Source organism: Hypanus sabinus, unplaced genomic scaffold, assembly GCF_030144855.1.
Source record: "Hypanus sabinus isolate sHypSab1 unplaced genomic scaffold, sHypSab1.hap1 scaffold_762, whole genome shotgun sequence".
NCBI classification, from domain to species: domain Eukaryota; kingdom Metazoa; phylum Chordata; class Chondrichthyes; order Myliobatiformes; family Dasyatidae; genus Hypanus; species Hypanus sabinus.
Genome location: NW_026781613.1, coordinates 169,482 through 191,500, shown reverse-complemented (window position 1 = coordinate 191,500; position 22,019 = coordinate 169,482). Strand labels below are relative to the sequence as shown.

At 53.1% G+C, this 22,019-nt stretch overlaps 2 protein-coding genes across 2 annotated transcripts in view; both read right to left on the bottom strand.

Moving 5' to 3' along the window:
- LOC132390088 (DBH-like monooxygenase protein 2 homolog) overlaps positions 1–5,745 on the bottom strand; it is a 40,982-nt gene extending 35,237 nt beyond the window's left edge. The window contains exons 1-2 of the mRNA XM_059962678.1: positions 5,584–5,745; positions 3,090–3,181 (exon numbers count right to left, since the gene is read on the bottom strand). Coding sequence (XP_059818661.1) covers positions 3,090–3,181; positions 5,584–5,745 — 254 coding nt within the window. The remainder of the gene's footprint in view (positions 1–3,089; positions 3,182–5,583) is intronic.
- LOC132390087 (DBH-like monooxygenase protein 1) overlaps positions 5,745–22,019 on the bottom strand; it is a 183,360-nt gene continuing 167,085 nt past the window's right edge. The window contains exons 2-4 of the mRNA XM_059962677.1: positions 15,701–15,892; positions 14,712–14,814; positions 5,745–5,872 (exon numbers count right to left, since the gene is read on the bottom strand). Coding sequence (XP_059818660.1) covers positions 5,745–5,872; positions 14,712–14,814; positions 15,701–15,892 — 423 coding nt within the window. The remainder of the gene's footprint in view (positions 5,873–14,711; positions 14,815–15,700; positions 15,893–22,019) is intronic.

Sequence of the window (22,019 nt, the reverse complement as noted above, 5' to 3'; positions counted from 1 at the left end):
GAGAGTATGTTTCCTGTAGTGGGGGAGTCTAGGACCAGAGGACACAGATAGAGTGGATGAGGAGAGGATGTTTCCTGTAGTGGGGGAGTCTAGGACCAGAGGACACAGATAGAGTGGATGTGGAGAGTATGTTTCCTGTAGTGGGGGAGTCTAGGACCAGAGGACACAGATAGAGTGGATGTGGAGAGGAAGTTTCCTGTAGTGGGGGAGTCTAGGACCAGAGGACACAGATAGAGTGGATGTGGAGAGTATGTTTCCTGTAGTGGGGGAGTCTAGGACCAGAGGACACAGATAGAGTGGATGTGGAGAGGATGTTTCCTGTAGTGGGGCAGTCTAGGACCAGAGGACACAGATAGAGTGGATGTGGAGAGGATGTCTCCTGTAGTGGGGGAGTCTGGGACCAGAGGACACAGATAGAGTGGATGTGGAGAGGATGTTTCCTGTAGTGGGGGAGTCTAGGACCAGAGGACACAGATAGAGTGGATATGGAGAGGATGTTTCCTGTAGTGGGGGAGTCTAGGACCAGAGGACACAGATAGAGTGGATGTGGAGAGGAAGTTTCCTGTAGTGGGGGAGTCTAGGTCCAGAGGACACAGATAGAGTGGATGTGGAGAGGATGTTTCCTGTAGTGGGGGAGTCTAGGACCAGAGGACACAGATAGAGTGGATGTAGAGAGGAAGTTTCCTGTAGTGGGGGAGTCTAGGACCAGAGGACACAGATAGAGTGGATGTGGAGAGTATGTTTCCTGTAGTGGGGGAGTCTAGGACCAGAGGACACAGATAGAGTGGATGTGGAGAGGAAGTTTCCTGTAGTGGGGGAGTCTAGGACCAGAGGACACAGATAGAGTGGATGTGGAGAGGATGTTTCCTGTAGTGGGGCAGTCTAGGACCAGAGGACACAGATAGAGTGGATGTGGAGAGGATGTCTCCTGTAGTGGGGGAGTCTGGGACCAGAGGACACAGATAGAGTGGATGTGGAGAGGTGAGTCTAGGACCAGAGGACACAGATAGAGTGGATGTGGAGAGGATGTTTCCTGTCGTGGGGGAGTCTAGGATCAGAGGACACAGATAGAGTGGATGTGGAGAGGATGTTTCCTGTAGTGGTGAGTCTAGGACCAGAGGACACAGATAGAGTGGATGTGGAGAGGATGTTTCCTGTAGTGGGGGAGTCTAGGACCAGAGGACACAGATAGAGTGGATATGGTGATAATGTTTCCTGTAGTGGGGGAGTCTAGGACCAGAGGACACAGATAGAGTGGATGTGGAGAGGAAGTTTCCTGTAGTGGGGGAGTCTAGGTCCAGAGGACACAGATAGAGTGGATGTGGAGAGGATGTTTCCTGTAGTGGGGGAGTCTAGGACCAGAGGACACAGATAGAGTGGATGTAGAGAGGAAGTTTCCTGTAGTGGGGGAGTCTAGGACCAGAGGACACAGATAGAGTGGATGTGGAGAGTATGTTTCCTGTAGTGGGGGAGTCTAGGACCAGAGGACACAGATAGAGTGGATGTGGAGAGGAAGTTTCCTGTAGTGGGGGAGTCTAGGACCAGAGGACACAGATAGAGTGGATGTGGAGAGGATGTTTCCTGTAGTGGGGCAGTCTAGGACCAGAGGACACAGATAGAGTGGATGTGGAGAGGATGTCTCCTGTAGTGGGGGAGTCTGGGACCAGAGGACACAGATAGAGTGGATGTGGAGAGGTGAGTCTAGGACCAGAGGACACAGATAGAGTGGATGTGGAGAGGATGTTTCCTGTCGTGGGGGAGTCTAGGATCAGAGGACACAGATAGAGTGGATGTGGAGAGGATGTTTCCTGTAGTGGTGAGTCTAGGACCAGAGGACACAGATAGAGTGGATGTGGAGAGGATGTTTCCTGTCGTGGGGGGGTCTAGGATCAGAGGACACAATTAGAATGGATGTGGAGAGGATGTGTCCTGTAGTGGGGGAGTCTAGGACCAGAGGACACAGATAGAGTGGTGGTGGAGAGGATGTTTCCTGTAGTGGGGGAGTCTAGGACCAGAGGACACAGATAGAGTGGATGTGGAGAGGATGTTTCCTGTCGTGGGGGAGTCTAGGACCAGAGGACACAGATAGAGTGGTGGTGGAGAGGATGTTTCCTGTAGTGGGGGAGTCTAGGACCAGAGGACACAGATAGAGTGGATGTGGAGAGGATGATTCCTGTCGTGGGGGAGTCTAGGACCAGAGGACACAGATAGAGTGGTGGTGGAGAGGATGTTTCCTGTAGTGGGGGAGTCTAGGACCAGAGGACACAGATAGAGTGGATGTGGAGAGGATGTTTCCTGTAGTGGGGGAGTCTAGGACCAGAGGACACAGATAGAGTGGATGTGGAGAGGATGATTCCTGTCGTGGGGGAGTCTAGGACCGGAGGGCACAGATAGAGTGGATGTGGAGAGGATGTTTCCTGTAGTGGGGGAGTCTAGGACCAGAGGGCACGGATAGAGTGGATGTGGAGAGGATGATTCCTGTCGTGGGGGAGTCTAGGACCAGAGGGCACAGCCTCAGAATTGGGTGATGTCCATTCAGAACGGAGATGTGGAGGAATTTTTTAGGCTGAGGGTGTTGAATGATTGGTCAAGTCTTTGGGAGGAGGTTGATCGGTTCGTGATCGGTCAGGGGGAGACGGCAGGAGAGGGGGGTTGAGAGAGACAATGGTTAAGACAATGGGGGCATAATGTTTCGGTGTTTGGTTGTTTGGGGTGGGGGTGGGGTGTTGGAGGTATTTGATTTACCCACGGGGTGTGGTGGGTGCGTGGAACGTTCTGCCAGGGCTGGTGTCAGAGGCAGACTCACTCGGGAAGTTTAGAGTAACTCCCAGACAGACACGTGGAGAGTTGAAGTCGGAGGAAATGGTTGGATTGATCTGGGAGCGGGTTAAACGGGCGAGCAGGGCACCGTGGACCGAAGGGCCTGCGCCGTGCCCTGTTCTGGTGCACCTGTGGCATTGCAGCTAGCAGAGGGACCGCGCGTCCGACTATGACACCGCCCCCTCTTCCCAGGAGACGTTTCCCAAGGGGTTGGGCGCCCACCCACCCCCCCCCCCCCCCCCCGAGCGCAGAGCCGGATTCTGGCCCACCTGAAGCGGAGAACCCGCAGCTTCGATCCCAGCAGGTGCGTGTGCAGATATCCACCGATCACTTTCAGCGGACCCACCGTCTGGTTCGGACTCTGGTGGGGGGTGGGATACATGGAAAAGGGCTTGGCGCCTTATCGCTGGGTCTCAGGGTCACCCTCCCCCCGTCACCGACACTTGCCCCCCACCACATACCAAGCAAATCCTCCCCAACAGCCTACAGACACTCTGCCCCCTCACCCTCTCTCTCCCCACCCACCAAATCCTCCCCCACAGCTCAGACAATCTCCCCCGTCACGCTCTCTCCCCACCCACCAAATCCTCCCCCACGGCTCACAGACAATCTCCCCCGTCACGCTCTCTCCCCACCCACCAAATCCTCCCCCACGGCTCACAGACAATCTCCCCCGTCACGCTCTCTCCCCACCCACCAAATCCTCCCCCACGGCTCACAGACAATCTCCCCCGTCACGCTCTCTCCCCACCCACCAAATCCTCCCCCACGGCTCACAGACAATCTCCCCCGTCACGCTCTCTCCCCACCCACCAAATCCTCCCCCACGGCTCACAGACAATCTCCCCCGTCACGCTCTCTCCCCACCCACCAAATCCTCCCCCACGGCTCACAGACAATCTCCCCCGTCACGCTCTCTCCCCACCCACCAAATCCTCCCCCACGGCTCACAGACAATCTCCCCCATCACGCTCTCTCCCCACCCACCAAATCCTCCCCCACGGCTCACAGACAATCTCCCCCGTCACGCTCTCTCCCCACCCACCAAATCCTCCCCCACGGCTCACAGACAATCTCCCCCGTCACGCTCTCTCCCCACCCACCAAATCCTCCCCCACGGCTCACAGACAATCTCCCCCGTCACGCTCTCTCCCCACCCACCAAATCCTCCCCCACGGCTCACAGACAATCTCCCCCGTCACGCTCTCTCCCCACCCACCAAATCCTCCCCCACGGCTCACAGACAATCTCCCCCGTCACGCTCTCTCCCCACCCACCAAATCCTCCCCCACGGCTCACAGACAATCTCCCCCGTCACGCTCTCTCCCCACCCACCAAATCCTCCCCCACGGCTCACAGACAATCTCCCCCATCACGCTCTCTCCCCACCCACCAAATCCTCCCCCACGGCTCACAGACAATCTCCCCCGTCACGCTCTCTCCCCACCCACCAAATCCTCCCCCACGGCTCACAGACAATCTCCCCCATCACGCTCTCTCCCCACCCACCAAATCCTCCCCCACGGCTCACAGACAATCTCCCCCGTCACGCTCTCTCCCCACCCACCAAATCCTCCCCCACGGCTCACAGACAATCTCCCCCGTCACGCTCTCTCCCCACCCACCAAATCCTCCCCCACGGCTCACAGACAATCTCCCCCGTCACGCTCTCTCCCCACCCACCAAATCCTCCCCCACGGCTCACAGACAATCTCCCCCGTCACGCTCTCTCCCCACCCACCAAATCCTCCCCCACGGCTCACAGACAATCTCCCCCGTCACGCTCTCTCCCCACCCACCAAATCCTCCCCCACGGCTCACAGACAATCTCCCCCGTCACGCTCTCTCCCCACCCACCAAATCCTCCCCCACGGCTCACAGACAATCTCCCCCGTCACGCTCTCTCCCCACCCACCAAATCCTCCCCCACGGCTCACAGACAATCTCCCCCGTCACGCTCTCTCCCCACCCACCAAATCCTCCCCCACGGCTCACAGACACTGTCCACCCCCACCCACCAAATCCCCTCCCATAACCCACAGGTGTGGTTAAGAAGGCGTACGGTGAATTGGCCTTCATCAATCGTGGGATTGAGTTTAGGAGCCGAGAGGTAATGTTGCAGCTCTATCGGACCCTGGTCAGACCCCACTTGGAGTACTGTGCTCAGTTCCGGTCGCCTCACTACAGGAAGGACGTGGAAACCATAGAAAGGGTGCAGAGGAGATTGACAAGGATGTTGCCCGGATTGGGGAGCATGCCTTATGAGAATAGGTTGAGTGAACTCGGCCTTTTCTCCTCGGAGTGACGGAGGATGAGAGGTGACCCGATAGAGGTGTACAAGACGATGAGAGGCATTGATCGTGTGGATAGTCAGAGGCTTTTCCCCGGGGCTGAAACGGTTGCCACAAGAGGACACGGGTTTGAGGTGCTGGGGAGTAGGTACAGAGGAGATGTCAGGGGTGAGTTTTTCACCCAGAGAGTGGTGAGTGTGTGGAACGGGCTGTCGGCAACGGTGGTGGAGGGGGAAACGATAGGGTCTGTTAAGATACTCTTGGATTGGTACATGGAGCTTAGAAAATTAGAGAGTAATACTAATAATTTCTATGGTAGGGACATGTTCAGCACAGCTTTGTGGGCCGAAGGGCCTGTATTGTGCTGTTGGCTTTCTATGTTTCTGTATGACACTCCCCCATCACCCTCTCTTCCCCCCCCCCACCCACTGAAACCCCTCCCACAGCCGAGCTCTCCCCCGCAGCACCTTACCTGGGTCAAGGGCCCCGTGTCACAGTATCCGTAGGTCCTGTATGCCTGGACGGGGGCAGGGATGAGGAGGGTGTGGAAGAGGGCAATCCCGGTCCAGAGGATTCCAGCGTCGTACCTCCGGAGTTCCGGGGTCAGGTGCAGCCTGAACCCGGAGTAGTCCATCACGCCTGCGGAACGAGGAGGCGGTGACGGGCGGCCTGGCCGAGGGCCGGCGGGGGGGGGGGAGAGGCGCGGAGGGGTGGGCCAGTAACCCCGCGGGGGGAGCGGAGGGTGGCGGAGTCGCCGAGGGCTATGGAAGGACGGGAAGCGGAGCCGGGCGGAGAGCTGGCAGATACAGTTTAACGCGGACAAGTGCCGGACGGTCAAATGTGAGGGCAGAGTTCAGAGACAACGGCCGGATTCTCAGCAGTGAGGGGGATCGGAGTGATCTCGGGGCTCAAGTCCACAGATCCCTCAAAGAGAGGGTGCAGAGGAGATTCACCAGGACGCTGCCTGGATTAGAGAGGATGCAGAGGAGATTCACCGGGACGCTGCCTGGATTAGAGAGGATGCAGAGGAGATTCACCAGGACACTGCCTGGATTAGAGAGGGTGCAGTGGAGATTCACCAGGACTCTGCCTGGATTAGAGAGGGTGCAGAGGAGTTTTACCGGGACGCTGCCTGGGTTAGAGAGGGTGCAGTGGAGATTCACCAGGACACTGCCTGGATTAGAGAGGGTGCAGAGGAGATTCACCGGGACGCTGCCTGGATTAGAGAGGGTGCAGAGGAGATTCACCAGTACGCTGCCTGGATTAGAGAGGGTGCAGAGGAGATTCACCAGGACGCTGCCTGGATTAGAGAGGGTGCAGAGGAGATTCACCAGGACGCTGCCTGGATTAGAGAGGGTGCAGAGGAGATTCACCAGGACGCTGCCTGGATTAGAGAGGGTGCAGAGGAGATTCACCAGGATGCTGCCTGGATTAGAGAGGGTGCAGAGGAGATTCACCGGGACACTGACTCGATTAGAGAGGGTGCAGAGGAGATTCACCAGGACACTGCCTGGATTAGAGAGGGTGCAGAGGAGATTCACCAGGACGCTGCCTGGATTAGAGAGGGTGCAGAGGAGATTCACCAGGATGCTGCCTGGATTAGAGAGGGTGCAGAGGAGATTCACCGGGATGCTGCCTGGATTAGAGAGGGTGCAGAGGAGATTCACCGGGATGCTGACTGGATTAGAGAGGGTGCAGAGGAGATTCACCAGGATGCTGCCTGGATTAGAGAGGGTGCAGAGGAGATTCACCAGGACGCTGCCTGGATTAGAGAGGGTGCAGAGGAGATTCACCAGGACGCTGCCTGGATTAGAGAGGGTGCAGAGGAGATTCACCAGGACGCTGCCTGGATTAGAGAGGGTGCAGAGGAGATTCACCAGGACGCTGCCTGGATTAGAGAGGGTGCAGAGGAGATTCACCAGGACGCTGCCTGGATTAGAAAGGGTGCAGAGGAGATTCACCAGGACGCTGCCCGGATTAGAGAGGGTGCAGAGGAGATTCACCAGGACGCTGCCTGGACTAGAGAGGGTGCAGAGGAGATTCACCAGGACGCTGCCTGGGTTAGAGAGGGTGCAGAGGAGATGCACAGGGACGCTGCCTGGATCAGAGAGGGTGCAGAGGAGTTTCACCGGGACGCTGCCTGGATTAGAGAGGGTGCAGAGGAGATTCACCGGGATGCTGCCTGGATCAGAGAGGGTGCAGAGGAGATTCACCAGAACGCTGCCTGGATTAGAGAGGGTGCAGAGGAGATTCACCGGGACGCTGCCTGGATTAGAGAGGGTGCAGAGGAGATTCACCAGGACGCTGCCTGGATTAGAGAGGGTGCAGAGGAGATACACCGGGACGCTGCCTGGATTGGAGAGGGTGCAGAGGAGATTCACCGGGACGCTGCCTGGATTAGAGACGGTGCAGAGGACATTCACCAGGACGCTGCCTGGATTAGAGAGGGTGCAGAGGAGATTCACCGGGATGCTGCCTGGAATAGAGAGGGTGCAGAGGAGATTCACCAGCACGCTGCCTGGATTAGAGAGGGTGCAGAGGAGATTCACCAGGAAACTGACTGGATTAGAGAGAGTGCAGAGGAGATTCACCGGGATGCTGTCTGGATTAGAGAGGGTGGAGATTCACCAGGACACTGCCTGGTTTAGAGACGGTGAAGAGGACATTCACCAGGATGCTGCCTGGATTAGAGAGGGTGCAGAGGAGATTCACCGGGACGCTGCCTGGATTAGAGAGGGTGCAGAGGAGATTCACAGGGACGCTGCCTGGATCAGAGAGGGTGCAGAGGAGATTCACCGGGACGCTGCCTGGATTAGAGAGGGTGCAGAGGAGATTCACCGGGATGCTGCCTGGATTAGAGAGGGTGCAGAGGAGATTCACCAGAACGCTGCCTGGATTAGAGAGGGTGCAGAAGAGATTCACCAGGATGCTGCCTGGATTAGAGAGGGTGCAGAGGAGATTCACCGGGACGCTGCCTGGATTGGAGAGGGTGCAGAGGACATTCACCGGGACGCTGTCTGGATTAGAGAGGGTGCAGAGGAGATTCACCGGGTTGCTGTCTGGATTAGAGAGGGAGCAGAGGAGATTCACCAGGACGCTGTCTGGATTAGAGAGTGTGCAGAGGAGATTCACCAGGACGCTGCCCGGATTAGAGAGGCTGCAGAGGAGATTCACCAGGACGCTGCCTGGATAAGAGAGGGTGCAGAGGAGATTCACCAGGACGCTGCCTGGATAAGAGAGGGTGCAGAGGAGATTCACCGGGATGCTGCCTGGATTAGAGAGGGTGCAGAGGAGATTCACCGGGATGCTGCCTGGATCAGAGAGGGTGCAGAGGAGATTCACCAGAACGCTGCCTGGATTAGAGAGGGTGCAGAGGGGGTTCACCGGGACGCTGCCTGGATTAGAGAGGGTGCAGAGGAGATTCACCAGGACGCTGCCTGGATTAGAGAGGGTGCAGAGGAGATACACCGGGACGCTGCCTGGATTGGAGAGGGTGCAGAGGAGATTCACCGGGACGCTGCCTGGATTAGAGACGGTGCAGAGGAGATTCACCGGGATGCTGCCTGGATTAGAGAGGGTGCAGAGGAGATTCACCAGGATGCTGCCTGGATTAGAGAGGGTGCAGAGGAGATTCACCAGGACGCTGCCTGGATTAGAGAGAGTGCAGAGGAGATTCACCGGGACGCTGCCTGGATTAGAGAGGGTGCAGAGGAGATTCACCGGGACGCTGCCTGGATTAGAGAGGGTGCAGAGGAGATTCACCAGGACGCTGCCTGGATTAGAGAGGGTGCAGAGGAGATACACCGGGACGCTGCCTGGATTGGAGAGGGTGCAGAGGAGATTCACCGGGACGCTGCCTGGATTACAGACGGTGCAGAGGACATTCACCAGGACGCTGCCTGGATTAGAGAGGGTGCAGAGGAGATTCACCGGGATGCTGCCTGGAATAGAGAGGATGCAGAGGAGATTCACCAGGATGCTGCCTGGATTAGAGAGGGTGCAGAGGAGATTCACCAGGACGCTGCCTGGATTAGAGAGAGTGCAGCGGAGATTCACCAGGACGCTGCCTGGATTAGAGAGGGTGCAGAGGAGATTCACCAGCACGCTGCCTGGATTAGAGAGGGTGCAGAGGAGATTCACCAGGACACTGACTGGATTAGAGAGAGTGCAGAGGAGATTCACCGGGATGCTGTCTGGATTAGAGAGGGTGGAGATTCACCAGGACACTGCCTGGTTTAGAGACGGTGAAGAGGACATTCACCAGGATGCTGCCTGGATTAGAGAGGGTGCAGAGGAGATTCACCGGGACGCTGCCTGGATTAGAGAGGGTGCAGAGGAGATTCACAGGGACGCTGCCTGGATCAGAGAGGGTGCAGAGGAGATTCACCGGGACGCTGCCTGGATTAGAGAGGGTGCAGAGGAGATTCACCGGGATGCTGCCTGGATTAGAGAGGGTGCAGAGGAGATTCACCAGAACGCTGCCTGGATTAGAGAGGGTGCAGAAGAGATTCACCAGGATGCTGCCTGGATTAGAGAGGGTGCAGAGGAGATTCACCGGGACGTTGCCTGGATTGGAGAGGGTGCAGAGGACATTCACCGGGACGCTGTCTGGATTAGAGAGGGTGCAGAGGAGATTCACCGGGTTGCTGTCTGGATTAGAGAGGGAGCAGAGGAGATTCACCAGGACGCTGTCTGGATTAGAGAGTGTGCAGAGGAGATTCACCAGGACGCTGCCCGGATTAGAGAGGGTGCAGAGGAGATTCACCAGGACGCTGCCTGGATAAGAGAGGGTGCAGAGGAGATTCACCAGGACGCTGCCTGGATAAGAGAGGGTGCAGAGGAGATTCACCGGGATGCTGCCTGGATTAGAGAGGGTGCAGAGGAGATTCACCGGGATGCTGCCTGGATCAGAGAGGGTGCAGAGGAGATTCACCAGAACGCTGCCTGGATTAGAGAGGGTGCAGAGGGGGTTCACCGGGACGCTGCCTGGATTAGAGAGGGTGCAGAGGAGATTCACCAGGACGCTGCCTGGATTAGAGAGGGTGCAGAGGAGATACGCCGGGACGCTGCCTGGATTGGAGAGGGTGCAGAGGAGATTCACCGGGACGCTGCCTGGATTAGAAACGGTGCAGAGGAGATTCACCGGGATGCTGCCTGGATTAGAGAGGGTGCAGAGGAGATTCACCAGGATGCTGCCTGGATTAGAGAGGGTGCAGAGGAGATTCACCAGGACGCTGCCTGGATTAGAGAGAGTGCAGAGGAGATTCACCAGGACGCTGCCTGGATTAGAGAGGGTGCAGAGGAGATTCACCAGCACGCTGCCTGGATTAGAGAGGGTGCAGAGGAGATTCACCAGGACACTGACTGGATTAGAGAGGGTGCAGAGGAGATTCACAGGGATGCTACCTGGATCAGAGAGGGTGCAGAGGAGATTCACCGGGACGCTGCCTGGATTAGAGAGGGTGCAGAGGAGATTCACCGGGATGCTGCCTGGATTAGAGAGGGTGCAGAGGAGATTCACCAGAACGCTGCCTGGATTAGAGAGGGTGCAGAAGAGATTCACCAGGATGCTGCCTGGATTAGAGAGGGTGCAGAGGAGATTCACCGGGACGCTGCCTGGATTGGAGAGGGTGCAGAGGACATTCACCGGGACGCTGTCTGGATTAGAGAGGGTGGAGATTCACCAGGACACTGCCTGGTTTAGACACGGTGAAGAGGACATTCACCAGGATGCTGCCTGGATTAGAGAGGGTGCAGAGGAGATTCACCGGGATGCTGTCTGGATTAGAGAGGGTGCAGAGGAGATTCACCAGGACGCTGTCTGGATTAGAGAGGGTGCAGAGGAGATTCACCAGGACGCTGCCCGGATTAGAGAGGGTGCAGAGGAGATTCACCAGGACGCTGCCTGGATTAGAGAGGGTGCAGAGGAGATTCACCAGGACGCTGCCTGGATTAGAGAGGGTGCAGAGGAGATTCACCGGGACGCTGCCTGGATTAGAGAGGGTGCAGAGGAGATTCACCGGGAAGCTGCCTGGATTAGAGAGTGTGCAGAGGAGATTCACCAGGACGCTGCCTGCATTAGAGAGGGTGCAGAGGAGATTCACCAGGACGCTGCCTGGATTAGAGATGTTGCAGAGGAGATTCAACAGGACGCTGCCTGGATTAGAGAGGGTGCAGAGGAGATTCACCAGGACGCTGCCCGGATTAGAGAGGGTGCAGAGGAGATTCACCAGGACGCTGCCCGGATTTGAGAGGGTGCAGAGGAGATTCACCGGGACGCTGCCCGGATTAGAGAGGGTGCAGAGGAGATTCACCAGGACGCTGCCCGGATTAGAGAGGGTGCAGAGGAGATTCACCGGGACGCTGCCTGGATTAGAGAGGGTGCAGAGGAGATTCACCGGGATGCTGCCTGGATTAGAGAGGGTGCAGAGGAGATTCATCAGGACGCTGCCTGGATTAGAGAGGGTGCAGAGGAGATTTACCGGGATGCTGCCTGGATTAGAGAGGGTGGAGATTCACCAGGACACTGCCTGGTTTAGACACGGTGAAGAGGACATTCACCAGGATGCTGCCTGGATTAGAGAGGGTGCAGAGGAGATTCACCGGGATGCTGTCTGGATTAGAGAGGGTGCAGAGGAGATTCACCAGGAAGCTGTCTGGATTAGAGAGGGTGCAGAGGAGATTCACCAGGACGCTGCCCGGATTAGAGAGGGTGCAGAGGAGATTCACCAGGACGCTGCCTGGATAAGAGAGGGTGCAGAGGAGATTCACCGGGGCACTGCCTGGATTAGAGAGGGTGCAGAGGAGATTCACCGGGACACTGTCTGGATTAGAGAGGGTGCAGAGGAGATTCACCGGGACACTGTCTGGATTAGAGAGGGTGCAGAGGAGATTCACCGGACGCTGCCTGGATTAGAGAGGGTGCAGAGGAGATTCACCGGGACGCTGCCTGGATTAGAGAGGGTGCAGAGGAGATTCACCGGGAAGCTGCCTGGATTAGAGAGTGTGCAGAGGAGATTCACCAGGACGCTGCCTGGATTAGAGAGGGTGCAGAGGAGATTCACCAGGACGCTGCCTGGATTTGAGATGTTGCAGAGGAGATTCAACAGGACGCTGGCTGGATTAGAGAGGGTGCAGAGGAGATTCACCAGGACGCTGCCCGGATTAGAGAGGGTGCAGAGGAGATTCACCAGGACGCTGCCCGGATTTGAGAGGGTGCAGAGGAGATTCACCGGGACGCTGCCCGGATTAGAGAGGGTGCAGAGGAGATTCACCAGGACGCTGCCCGGATTAGAGAGGGTGCAGAGGAGATTCACCGGGACGCTGCCTGGATTAGAGAGGGTGCAGAGGAGATTCACCGGGACGCTGCCTGGATTAGAGAGGGTGCAGAGGAGATTCATCAGGACGCTGCCTGGATTAGAGAGGGTGCAGAGGAGATTTACCGGGATGCTGCCTGGATTAGAGAGGGTGCAGAGGAGATTCACCGGTACGCTGCCTGGATTAGAGAGGGTGCAGAGGAGATTCATCAGGACGCTGGCTGGATATAGAGAGGGTGCAGAGGAGATTCACCGGGACGCTGCCTGGATTAGAGAGGCTGCAAAGGAGATTCACCGGGACGCTGCCTGGATTAGAGAGGGTGCAGAGGAGATTCACCAGGATGCTGCCTGGATTAGAGAGGGTGCAGAGGAGATTCACCGGGACGCTGCCTGGATTCGAGAGGGTGCAGAGGAGATTCACCGGGACGCTGCCTGGATTAGAGAGGCTGCACAGGAGATTCACCGGGATGCTGCCTGGATTAGAGAGGGTGCAGGGGAGCTTCACCAGGATGTTGCCTGGATTTGAGAGGGTGCAGAGGAGATTCACCGGGACGCTGCCTGAATTAGAGAGGGTGCAGAGGAGATTCACCAGGACGCTGCCTGTATTAGAGAGGTTGCAGAGGAGATTCAGCAGGACGCTGCCTGAATTAGAGAGGGTGCAGAGGAGATTCACCAGGACACTGTCTGGATTAGAGAGGGTGCAGAGGAGATTCACCGGACGCTGCCTGGATTAGAGAGGGTGCAGAGGAGATTCACCGGGACGCTGCCTGGATTAGAGAGGGTGCAGAGGAGATTCACCAGGACGCTGCCTGGATTAGAGAGGTTGCAGAGGAGATTCACCGGGACGCTGCCTGGATTAGAGAGAGTGCGGAGGAGATTCACCGGGACGCTGCCTGGATTAGAGAGGGTGCAGAGGAGATTCACCGTGACGCTGCCTGGATTAGAGAGGGTGCAGAGGAGATTCACCAGGACGCTGCCTGGATTAGAGAGGGTGCAGAGGAGATTCACCAGGACGCTGCCTGGATTAGAGAGGGTGCAGAGGAGATTCACCAGGACGCTGCCTGGATTAGAAAGGGTGCAGAGGAGATTCACCGGGACGCTGCCTGGATTAGAGAGGGTGCAGAGGAGATTCACCAGGACGCTGCCTGGATTAGAGAGGGTGCAGAGGAGATTCACCAGGACACTGCCTGGATTAGAGAGGGTGCAGAGGAGATTTTCCAGGACGCTGCCTGGATTAGAGAGGGTGCAGAGGAGATTCACCGGGACGCTGCCTGGATTAGAGAGGGTGCAGAGGAGATTCAGCAGGATGCTGCCTGGATTAGAGAGGGTACAGAGGAGATTCACCAGGATGCTGTCTGGATTAGAGAGGGTGCAGAGGAGATTCACCGGGACACTGCCTGGATTAGAGAGGGTGCAGAGGAGATTCACCAGGACGCTGTCTGGATTAGAGAGGGTGCAGAGGAGATTCACCAGGACGCTGCCTGGATTAGAGAGGGTGCAGAGCAGATTCACCAGGACGTTGCCTGGATTAGAGAGGTTGCAGAGGAGATTCACCGGGACGCTTCCTGGATTAGAGAGGGTGCAGAGGAGATTCACCGGGACGCTGCCTGGATTAGAGAGGGTGCAGAGGAGATTCACCCTGACGCTGCCTGGATTAGAGAGCGTGAAGAGGAGATTCACGGGGATGCTGACAGATTAGAGAGGGTGCAGAGGAGTTTCACCAGGACGCTGCCTGGATTAGAGAGCGTGAAGAGGAGATTCACGGGGATGCTGACAGATTAGAGAGGGTGCTTTATGAGGAGAGGTTGAGTGAGCTTTTCTCTTTGGAGGGAAGGAAGGTGAGACGAGACTAGACCGAGGTGTATAAGACGATAAGGGTCACAGATCGAGCGGACGGCCAAGGACTTGTTCCCAGGATGGAACTGGGCAACGCTAAGGTGGAAAATTTCTCGGTGGTCGGAGGTACGTTCAGTGGGGAATGTTGGAGGTATTTGTTTTACCCACGGGGAGTGGTGGGTGCGTGGAACGTCCTGCCCGGGCTGGTGTCAGAGGCAGACACACTCGGGACGTTTGAGAAATTCCCAGACTGATCTCGGAGCAGTTTAAAGGGCTAGCCGGACAACATGGGGGGGAGCCGGTGACAGGGAAGAGTGTCCGGGGGGTACGGTGGGTGTTGGGTGTGTGGAGAGTTGGTGACGGAGGAGGGTGCATCTGGGGGTGAGGGGAAGATGTTGGGTGGGAAGGCTCTGGTGTGAAGCCCACCACCCTCCCGGCTCCCCCCTACCTGTCCTGTTGCCTCGGTTGTCGTAGTGGACCTGCAGGACATAGAAATTGGGATCGCCCTTCGCCCCCAGTGAGAATCCCGCCTCATCTGGGTAAATCAGAGACTGTTGACGGGGAGAGGTGGGGGGGAGTGGAGGAGATTTATCAGTCCTGTTTGTAGTCTGTACCCCCAACCCCTCCTACCCCTCCATCTACCCACCCTCCCTTGGAGGATACGGGGCTGGGTAGCCCCAGGAAACTGCTAGGCCCGAAACCTTGGGCTGTTTCTTTCTTGTCCCGGGCATTCTCCAGGCAATGTGGTGGGTGAGGGGTGGGGTGGGGTGGGTTTGGCACTAGGCCCGGGTTGAAGCCTGACCACTTTCCTGCTCCCTTGCCGGGCAAATGACGGCAGGGAGGGATGTCCCGTGCCCCAGGTGCGGGTGCGAGTTTCCCAGTCTGAGGGGCAAACATTAGGCCCGAGCTGCAGCCTGGGACTCTCCAGCCCCGAATTCACCAAGCCCTATGGTGCCGGGGGCTGATTGGCAGCACAATGGCGGAAATGCAGCTTGGGACTTTCCTGCCTCAGTTTCTCCCTTTAACCAGGGCTGGTTGTCGGTACTAGGCCCGGGCTGAGCCCTGGGACTTTCCTGACTTGTTTCTCCCTTTAACCAGGGCTGGTTGTCGGCACTAGGCCCGGGCTGAGCCCTGGGACTTTCCTGACTTGTTTCTCCCTTTAACCAGGGCTGGTTGTTGGCACTAGGCCTGGGCTGAGCCCTGGGACTTTCCTGACTTGTTTCTCCCTTTAACCAGGGCTGATTGTCGGCACTAGGCCCGGGCTGAGCACTGGGACTTTCCTGACTTGGTTTCTCCCATTATCCAGGGCTGGTGGTCGGCACTAGGCCCAGGCTGAAGCCTGGTACTTTCCTGCCCCGGTTCCCTGGACCTTAATCAGTACCAAGCCCATTCTGTTGCCCAGGGCTCTCTTGGGCCTGGTTGGCGGGGCGGACGTACCTGCCCAGGTTTGGTGCCGATGCCCCAGACGGCGATCACCTGGACGCAGCCGGTGAAGAGGGCGGTGGAGTTGCCGTTGAGGAAGCAGTCGGTGGTGGGACTGAGTCTGGACTGGTCGTAGGAGGACGGGCAGCTGTAAAGGATCATCTGGTACAGGAGCGAGGGGACGCTGGTCTTGATCACAGGCTCCACCTGTGACCGGAGGGGCAGAGGGGTGGGAGGGAGGCGGAGAGGGGGAGTGAGAGGGGGCAGAGAGAGAAGTGGATGGGAGAGTGGGGCAGGAGGGGTTGGAGGGGGAGAGTGGAGGGGTGTGTGTCGGATGTGGGGGGAGAGATGAGGAGAGGGTGTAGGTGTAGGGGGAGGGAGGATGGGGAAAGGAGTAGGGTTAGGGGAAGAGGGGAAGGGGGAGAGTGGAGGGTGGGAGTAGATAGAAGGAGGGGGACAGTGGGGCAGAGGGAAGGGGAGAGAACGTAGGGAGGAGGGAGGGGGAGGAGAGGAGGAGAGGTGGGGAAGAGAAGGGGGGAGGGAGGGCGGAGAGGTGATGGGGAGGGAGGGGTCAGAGGGGAGGGGAGGGAGAAGGGGAGACGTGAGGGAGAGGGAGGGAGGAGAGGCGAGGGAGAGGGAAGGCAGAGAGGTGAGTGGAAGAGAGAGGGGAGAGAAAAAGGAGTGGTGAGGGCAGCGTTTGAGAGTTGATGGTGGATCAGAATGAGATAGAGGCAGGTAGTGAAAGGGGAGGGTAGGCAGGAGGGAGGAGTGGAGAGGAGAAGGAGGGCGTGAGGGGGAGCGGAAGGAGAGCATTGGGGGTGGAGAGGGGTGAGGGGAGGTAGAGGGATGAGGGGGAGGGGAATGGAGGACAAAAAGACGAAGGAAATTAGTTCCACATGCCACGAGCTGATTGAGACCTCCCAAGCTGCGCGAGGTGGTGGGGAGGCAGCCCGCAAGTGCGGACAACCCCTCCTGTCCTGGGGAGCGTCTGGGACTGAGGGGACGCAAGGCAGAGGGGCTAGCAGAAGGGACGGCGGACGGAGGGAGGGAAGAGGTGAAGCGGGAGGTAGGGGAGAGAGGCAGAGTGATGCCCCCCCCCAGCGCAACTGCTCAGCACCATAACTGCTGGTACAGTACAAACAAAGGAGCGTTCACCAGGACCACAGTGCTACCTGAAACAACACAAAACTACACCAGACTACCTGAAACAACACAAAACTACACCGGACTACCTGAAACAACACAAAACTACACCACACTACCTGAAACAACACAAAACTACACCAGACTACCTGAAACAACACAAAACTACACCACACTACCTGAAACAACACAAAACTACACCAGACTACCTGAAACAACACAAAACTACACCAGACTACCTGAAACAACACAAAACTACACCAGACTACCTGAAACAACACAAAACTACACCGGACTACCTGAAACAACACAAAACTACACCGGACTACCTGAAACAACACAAAACTACACTAGACTACCTGAAACAACACAAAACTACACCACACTACCTGAAACAACACAAAACTACACCAGACTACCTGAAACAACACAAAACTACACCAGACTACCTGAAACAACACAAAACTACACCGGACTACCTGAAACAACACAAAACTACACCGGACTACCTGAAACAACACAAAACTACACCGGACTACCTGAAACAACACAAAACTACACCAGACTACCTGAAACAACACAAAACTACACTAGACTATCGGAAAAAACACAAAACTACACTAGACTACCTGAAACAACACAAAACTACACCAGACGACCTGAAACAACACAAAACTACACCAGACTACCTGAAACGACACAAAACTACACTAGATTACAGGAAACGACACAAAACTACACTGGATTACCTGAAACAACACAAAACTACACCAGACTACCTGAAATGACACAAAACTACACTAGACTACCTGAAACAACACAAAAGGACATTAGACAACCTGAAACAACACTAAACTACAGAAGACTACCTGAAACAACACTAAACTACACTGGATTACCTGAAACAACACAAAACTACACCAGACTACCTGAAAAGACACAAAACTACACTAGACTACCTGAAACAACACAAAACTACAGAAGACAACCTGAAACAACACAAAACTACACCAGACTACCTGAAACAACACTAAACTACACTGGATTACCTGAAACAACACAAAACTACACCAGACTACCTGAAAAGATACAAAACTACACTAGACTACCTGAAACAACACAAAACGACATTAGACTACCTGAAACAACACTAAACTACACTGGATTACCTGAAACAACACAAAACTACACCAGACTACCTGAAAAGACACAAAACTACACTAGACTACCTGAAATGACACAAAACTACACTAGACTACCTGAAACAACACAAAACGACATTAGACTACCTGAAACAACACTAAACTACACTGGATTACCTGAAACAACACAAAACTACACCAGACTACCTGAAAAGACACAAAACTACACTAGACTACCTGAAATGACACAAAACTACACTAGACTACCTGAAACAACACAAAACTACACCACACTACCTGAAACAACACAAAACTACACCAGACTACCTGAAACAACACAAAACTACACCAGACTACCTGAAACAACACAAAACTACACCAGACTACCTGAAACAACACAAAACTACACCAGACTACCTGAAACAACACAAAACTACACCGGACTACCTGAAACAACACAAAACTACACCGGACTACCTGAAACAACACAAAACTACACCGGACTACCTGAAACAACACAAAACTACACCGGACTACCTGAAACAACACAAAACTACACCAGACTACCTGAAACAACACAAAACTACACTAGACTATCGGAAAAAACACAAAACTACACTAGACTACCTGAAACAACACAAAACTACACCAGACGACCTGAAACAACACAAAACTACACCAGACTACCTGAAACGACACAAAACTACACTAGATTACAGGAAACGACACAAAACTACACTGGATTACCTGAAACAACACAAAACTACACCAGACTACCTGAAATGACACAAAACTACACTAGACTACCTGAAACAACACAAAAGGACATTAGACAACCTGAAACAACACTAAACTACACTGGATTACCTGAAACAACACAAAACTACACCAGACGACCTGAAAAGACACAAAACTACACTAGACTACCTGAAACAACACAAAACTACAGAAGACTACCTGAAACAACACTAAACTACACTGGATTACCTGAAACAACACAAAACTACACCAGACTACCTGAAAAGACACAAAACTACACTAGACTACCTGAAACAACACAAAACTACAGAAGACAACCTGAAACAACACAAAACTACACCAGACTACCTGAAACAACACTAAACTACACTGGATTACCTGAAACAACACAAAACTACACCAGACTACCTGAAAAGATACAAAACTACACTAGACTACCTGAAACAACACAAAACGACATTAGACTACCTGAAACAACACTAAACTACACTGGATTACCTGAAACAACACAAAACTACACCAGACTACCTGAAAAGACACAAAACTACACTAGACTACCTGAAATGACACAAAACTACACTAGACTACCTGAAACAACACAAAACGACATTAGACTACCTGAAACAACACTAAACTACACTGGATTACCTGAAACAACACAAAACTACACCAGACTACCTGAAAAGACACAAAACTACACTAGACTACCTGAAATGACACAAAACTACACTAGACTACCTGAAACAACACAAAACGACATTAGACTACCTGAAACAACACTAAACTATACTGGATTACCTGAAACAACACAAAACTGCACCAGACTACCTGAAATGACACAAAACTACACTAGACTACCTGAAACAACACAAAAGGACATTAGACAACCTGAAACAACACTAAACTACACTGGATTACCTGAAACAACACAAAACTACACCAGACGACCTGAAAAGACACAAAACTACACTAGACTACCTGAAACAACACTAAACTACAGAAGACTACCTGAAACAACACAAAACGACACCAGACTACCTGAAACAACACTAAACTACAATGGATTACCTGAAACAACACAAAACTACACCAGACTACCTGAAAAGATACAAAACTACACTAGACTACCTGAAACAACACAAAACGACATTAGACTACCTGAAACAACACTAAACTACACTGGATTACCTGAAACAACACAAAACTACACCAGACTACCTGAAAAGACACAAAACTACACTAGACTACCTGAAATGACACAAAACTACACTAGACTACCTGAAACAACACAAAACGACATTAGACTACCTGAAACAACACTAAACTACACTGGATTACCTGAAACAACACAAAACTACACCAGACTACCTGAAAAGACACAAAACTACACTAGACTACCTGAAACAATACCAACCTACACTAGAACACGTAAAACAACACAAAAGTAGACTAGACAATCTGAAACAACACAAAACTACACTAGACTACCTGAAACAACACAAAACTACACTAGACTACCTGAAAGAAAACAAAACTACACTGGACGACCTGAAACAACACAAAACTACTCCAGACTACCTGAAACAACACAAAACTACACTGGACAACCTGAAACAACACAAAACTACACTAGACTACCTGAAACAACACAAAACTACACTAGACTACCTGAAAGAAAACAAAACTACACTGGACGACCTGAAACAACACAAAACTACTCCAGACTACCTGAAACGACACAAAACTACACTAGACTACCTGAAACAACACAAAAGGACATTAGACAACCTGAAACAACACTAAACTACAGAAGACTACCTGAAACAACACTAAACTACACTGGATTACCTGAAACAACACAAAACTACACCAGACTACCTGAAAAGACACAAAACTACACTAGACTACCTGAAACAACACAAAACTACAGAAGACAACCTGAAACAACACAAAACTACACCAGACTACCTGAAACAACACTAAACTACACTGGATTACCTGAAACAACACAAAACTACACCAGACTACCTGAAAAGATACAAAACTACACTAGACTACCTGAAACAACACAAAACGACATTAGACTACCTGAAACAACACTAAACTACACTGGATTACCTGAAACAACACAAAACTACACCAGACTACCTGAAAAGACACAAAACTACACTAGACTACCTGAAATGACACAAAACTACACTAGACTACCTGAAACAACACAAAACGACATTAGACTACCTGAAACAACACTAAACTACACTGGATTACCTGAAACAACACAAAACTACACCAGACTACCTGAAAAGACACAAAACTACACTAGACTACCTGAAATGACACAAAACTACACTAGACTACCTGAAACAACACAAAACTACACCACACTACCTGAAACAACACAAAACTACACCAGACTACCTGAAACAACACAAAACTACACCAGACTACCTGAAACAACACAAAACTACACCAGACTACCTGAAACAACACAAAACTACACCAGACTACCTGAAACAACACAAAACTACACCAGACTACCTGAAACAACACAAAACTACACCGGACTACCTGAAACAACACAAAACTACACCGGACTACCTGAAACAACACAAAACTACACCGGACTACCTGAAACAACACAAAACTACACCAGACTACCTGAAACAACACAAAACTACACTAGACTATCGGAAAAAACACAAAACTACACTAGACTACCTGAAACAACACAAAACTACACCAGACGACCTGAAACAACACAAAACTACACCAGACTACCTGAAACGACACAAAACTACACTAGATTACAGGAAACGACACAAAACTACACTGGATTACCTGAAACAACACAAAACTACACCAGACTACCTGAAATGACACAAAACTACACTAGACTACCTGAAACAACACAAAAGGACATTAGACAACCTGAAACAACACTAAACTACACTGGATTACCTGAAACAACACAAAACTACACCAGACGACCTGAAAAGACACAAAACTACACTAGACTACCTGAAACAACACAAAACTACAGAAGACTACCTGAAACAACACTAAACTACACTGGATTACCTGAAACAACACAAAACTACACCAGACTACCTGAAAAGACACAAAACTACACTAGACTACCTGAAACAACACAAAACTACAGAAGACAACCTGAAACAACACAAAACTACACCAGACTACCTGAAACAACACTAAACTACACTGGATTACCTGAAACAACACAAAACTACACCAGACTACCTGAAAAGATACAAAACTACACTAGACTACCT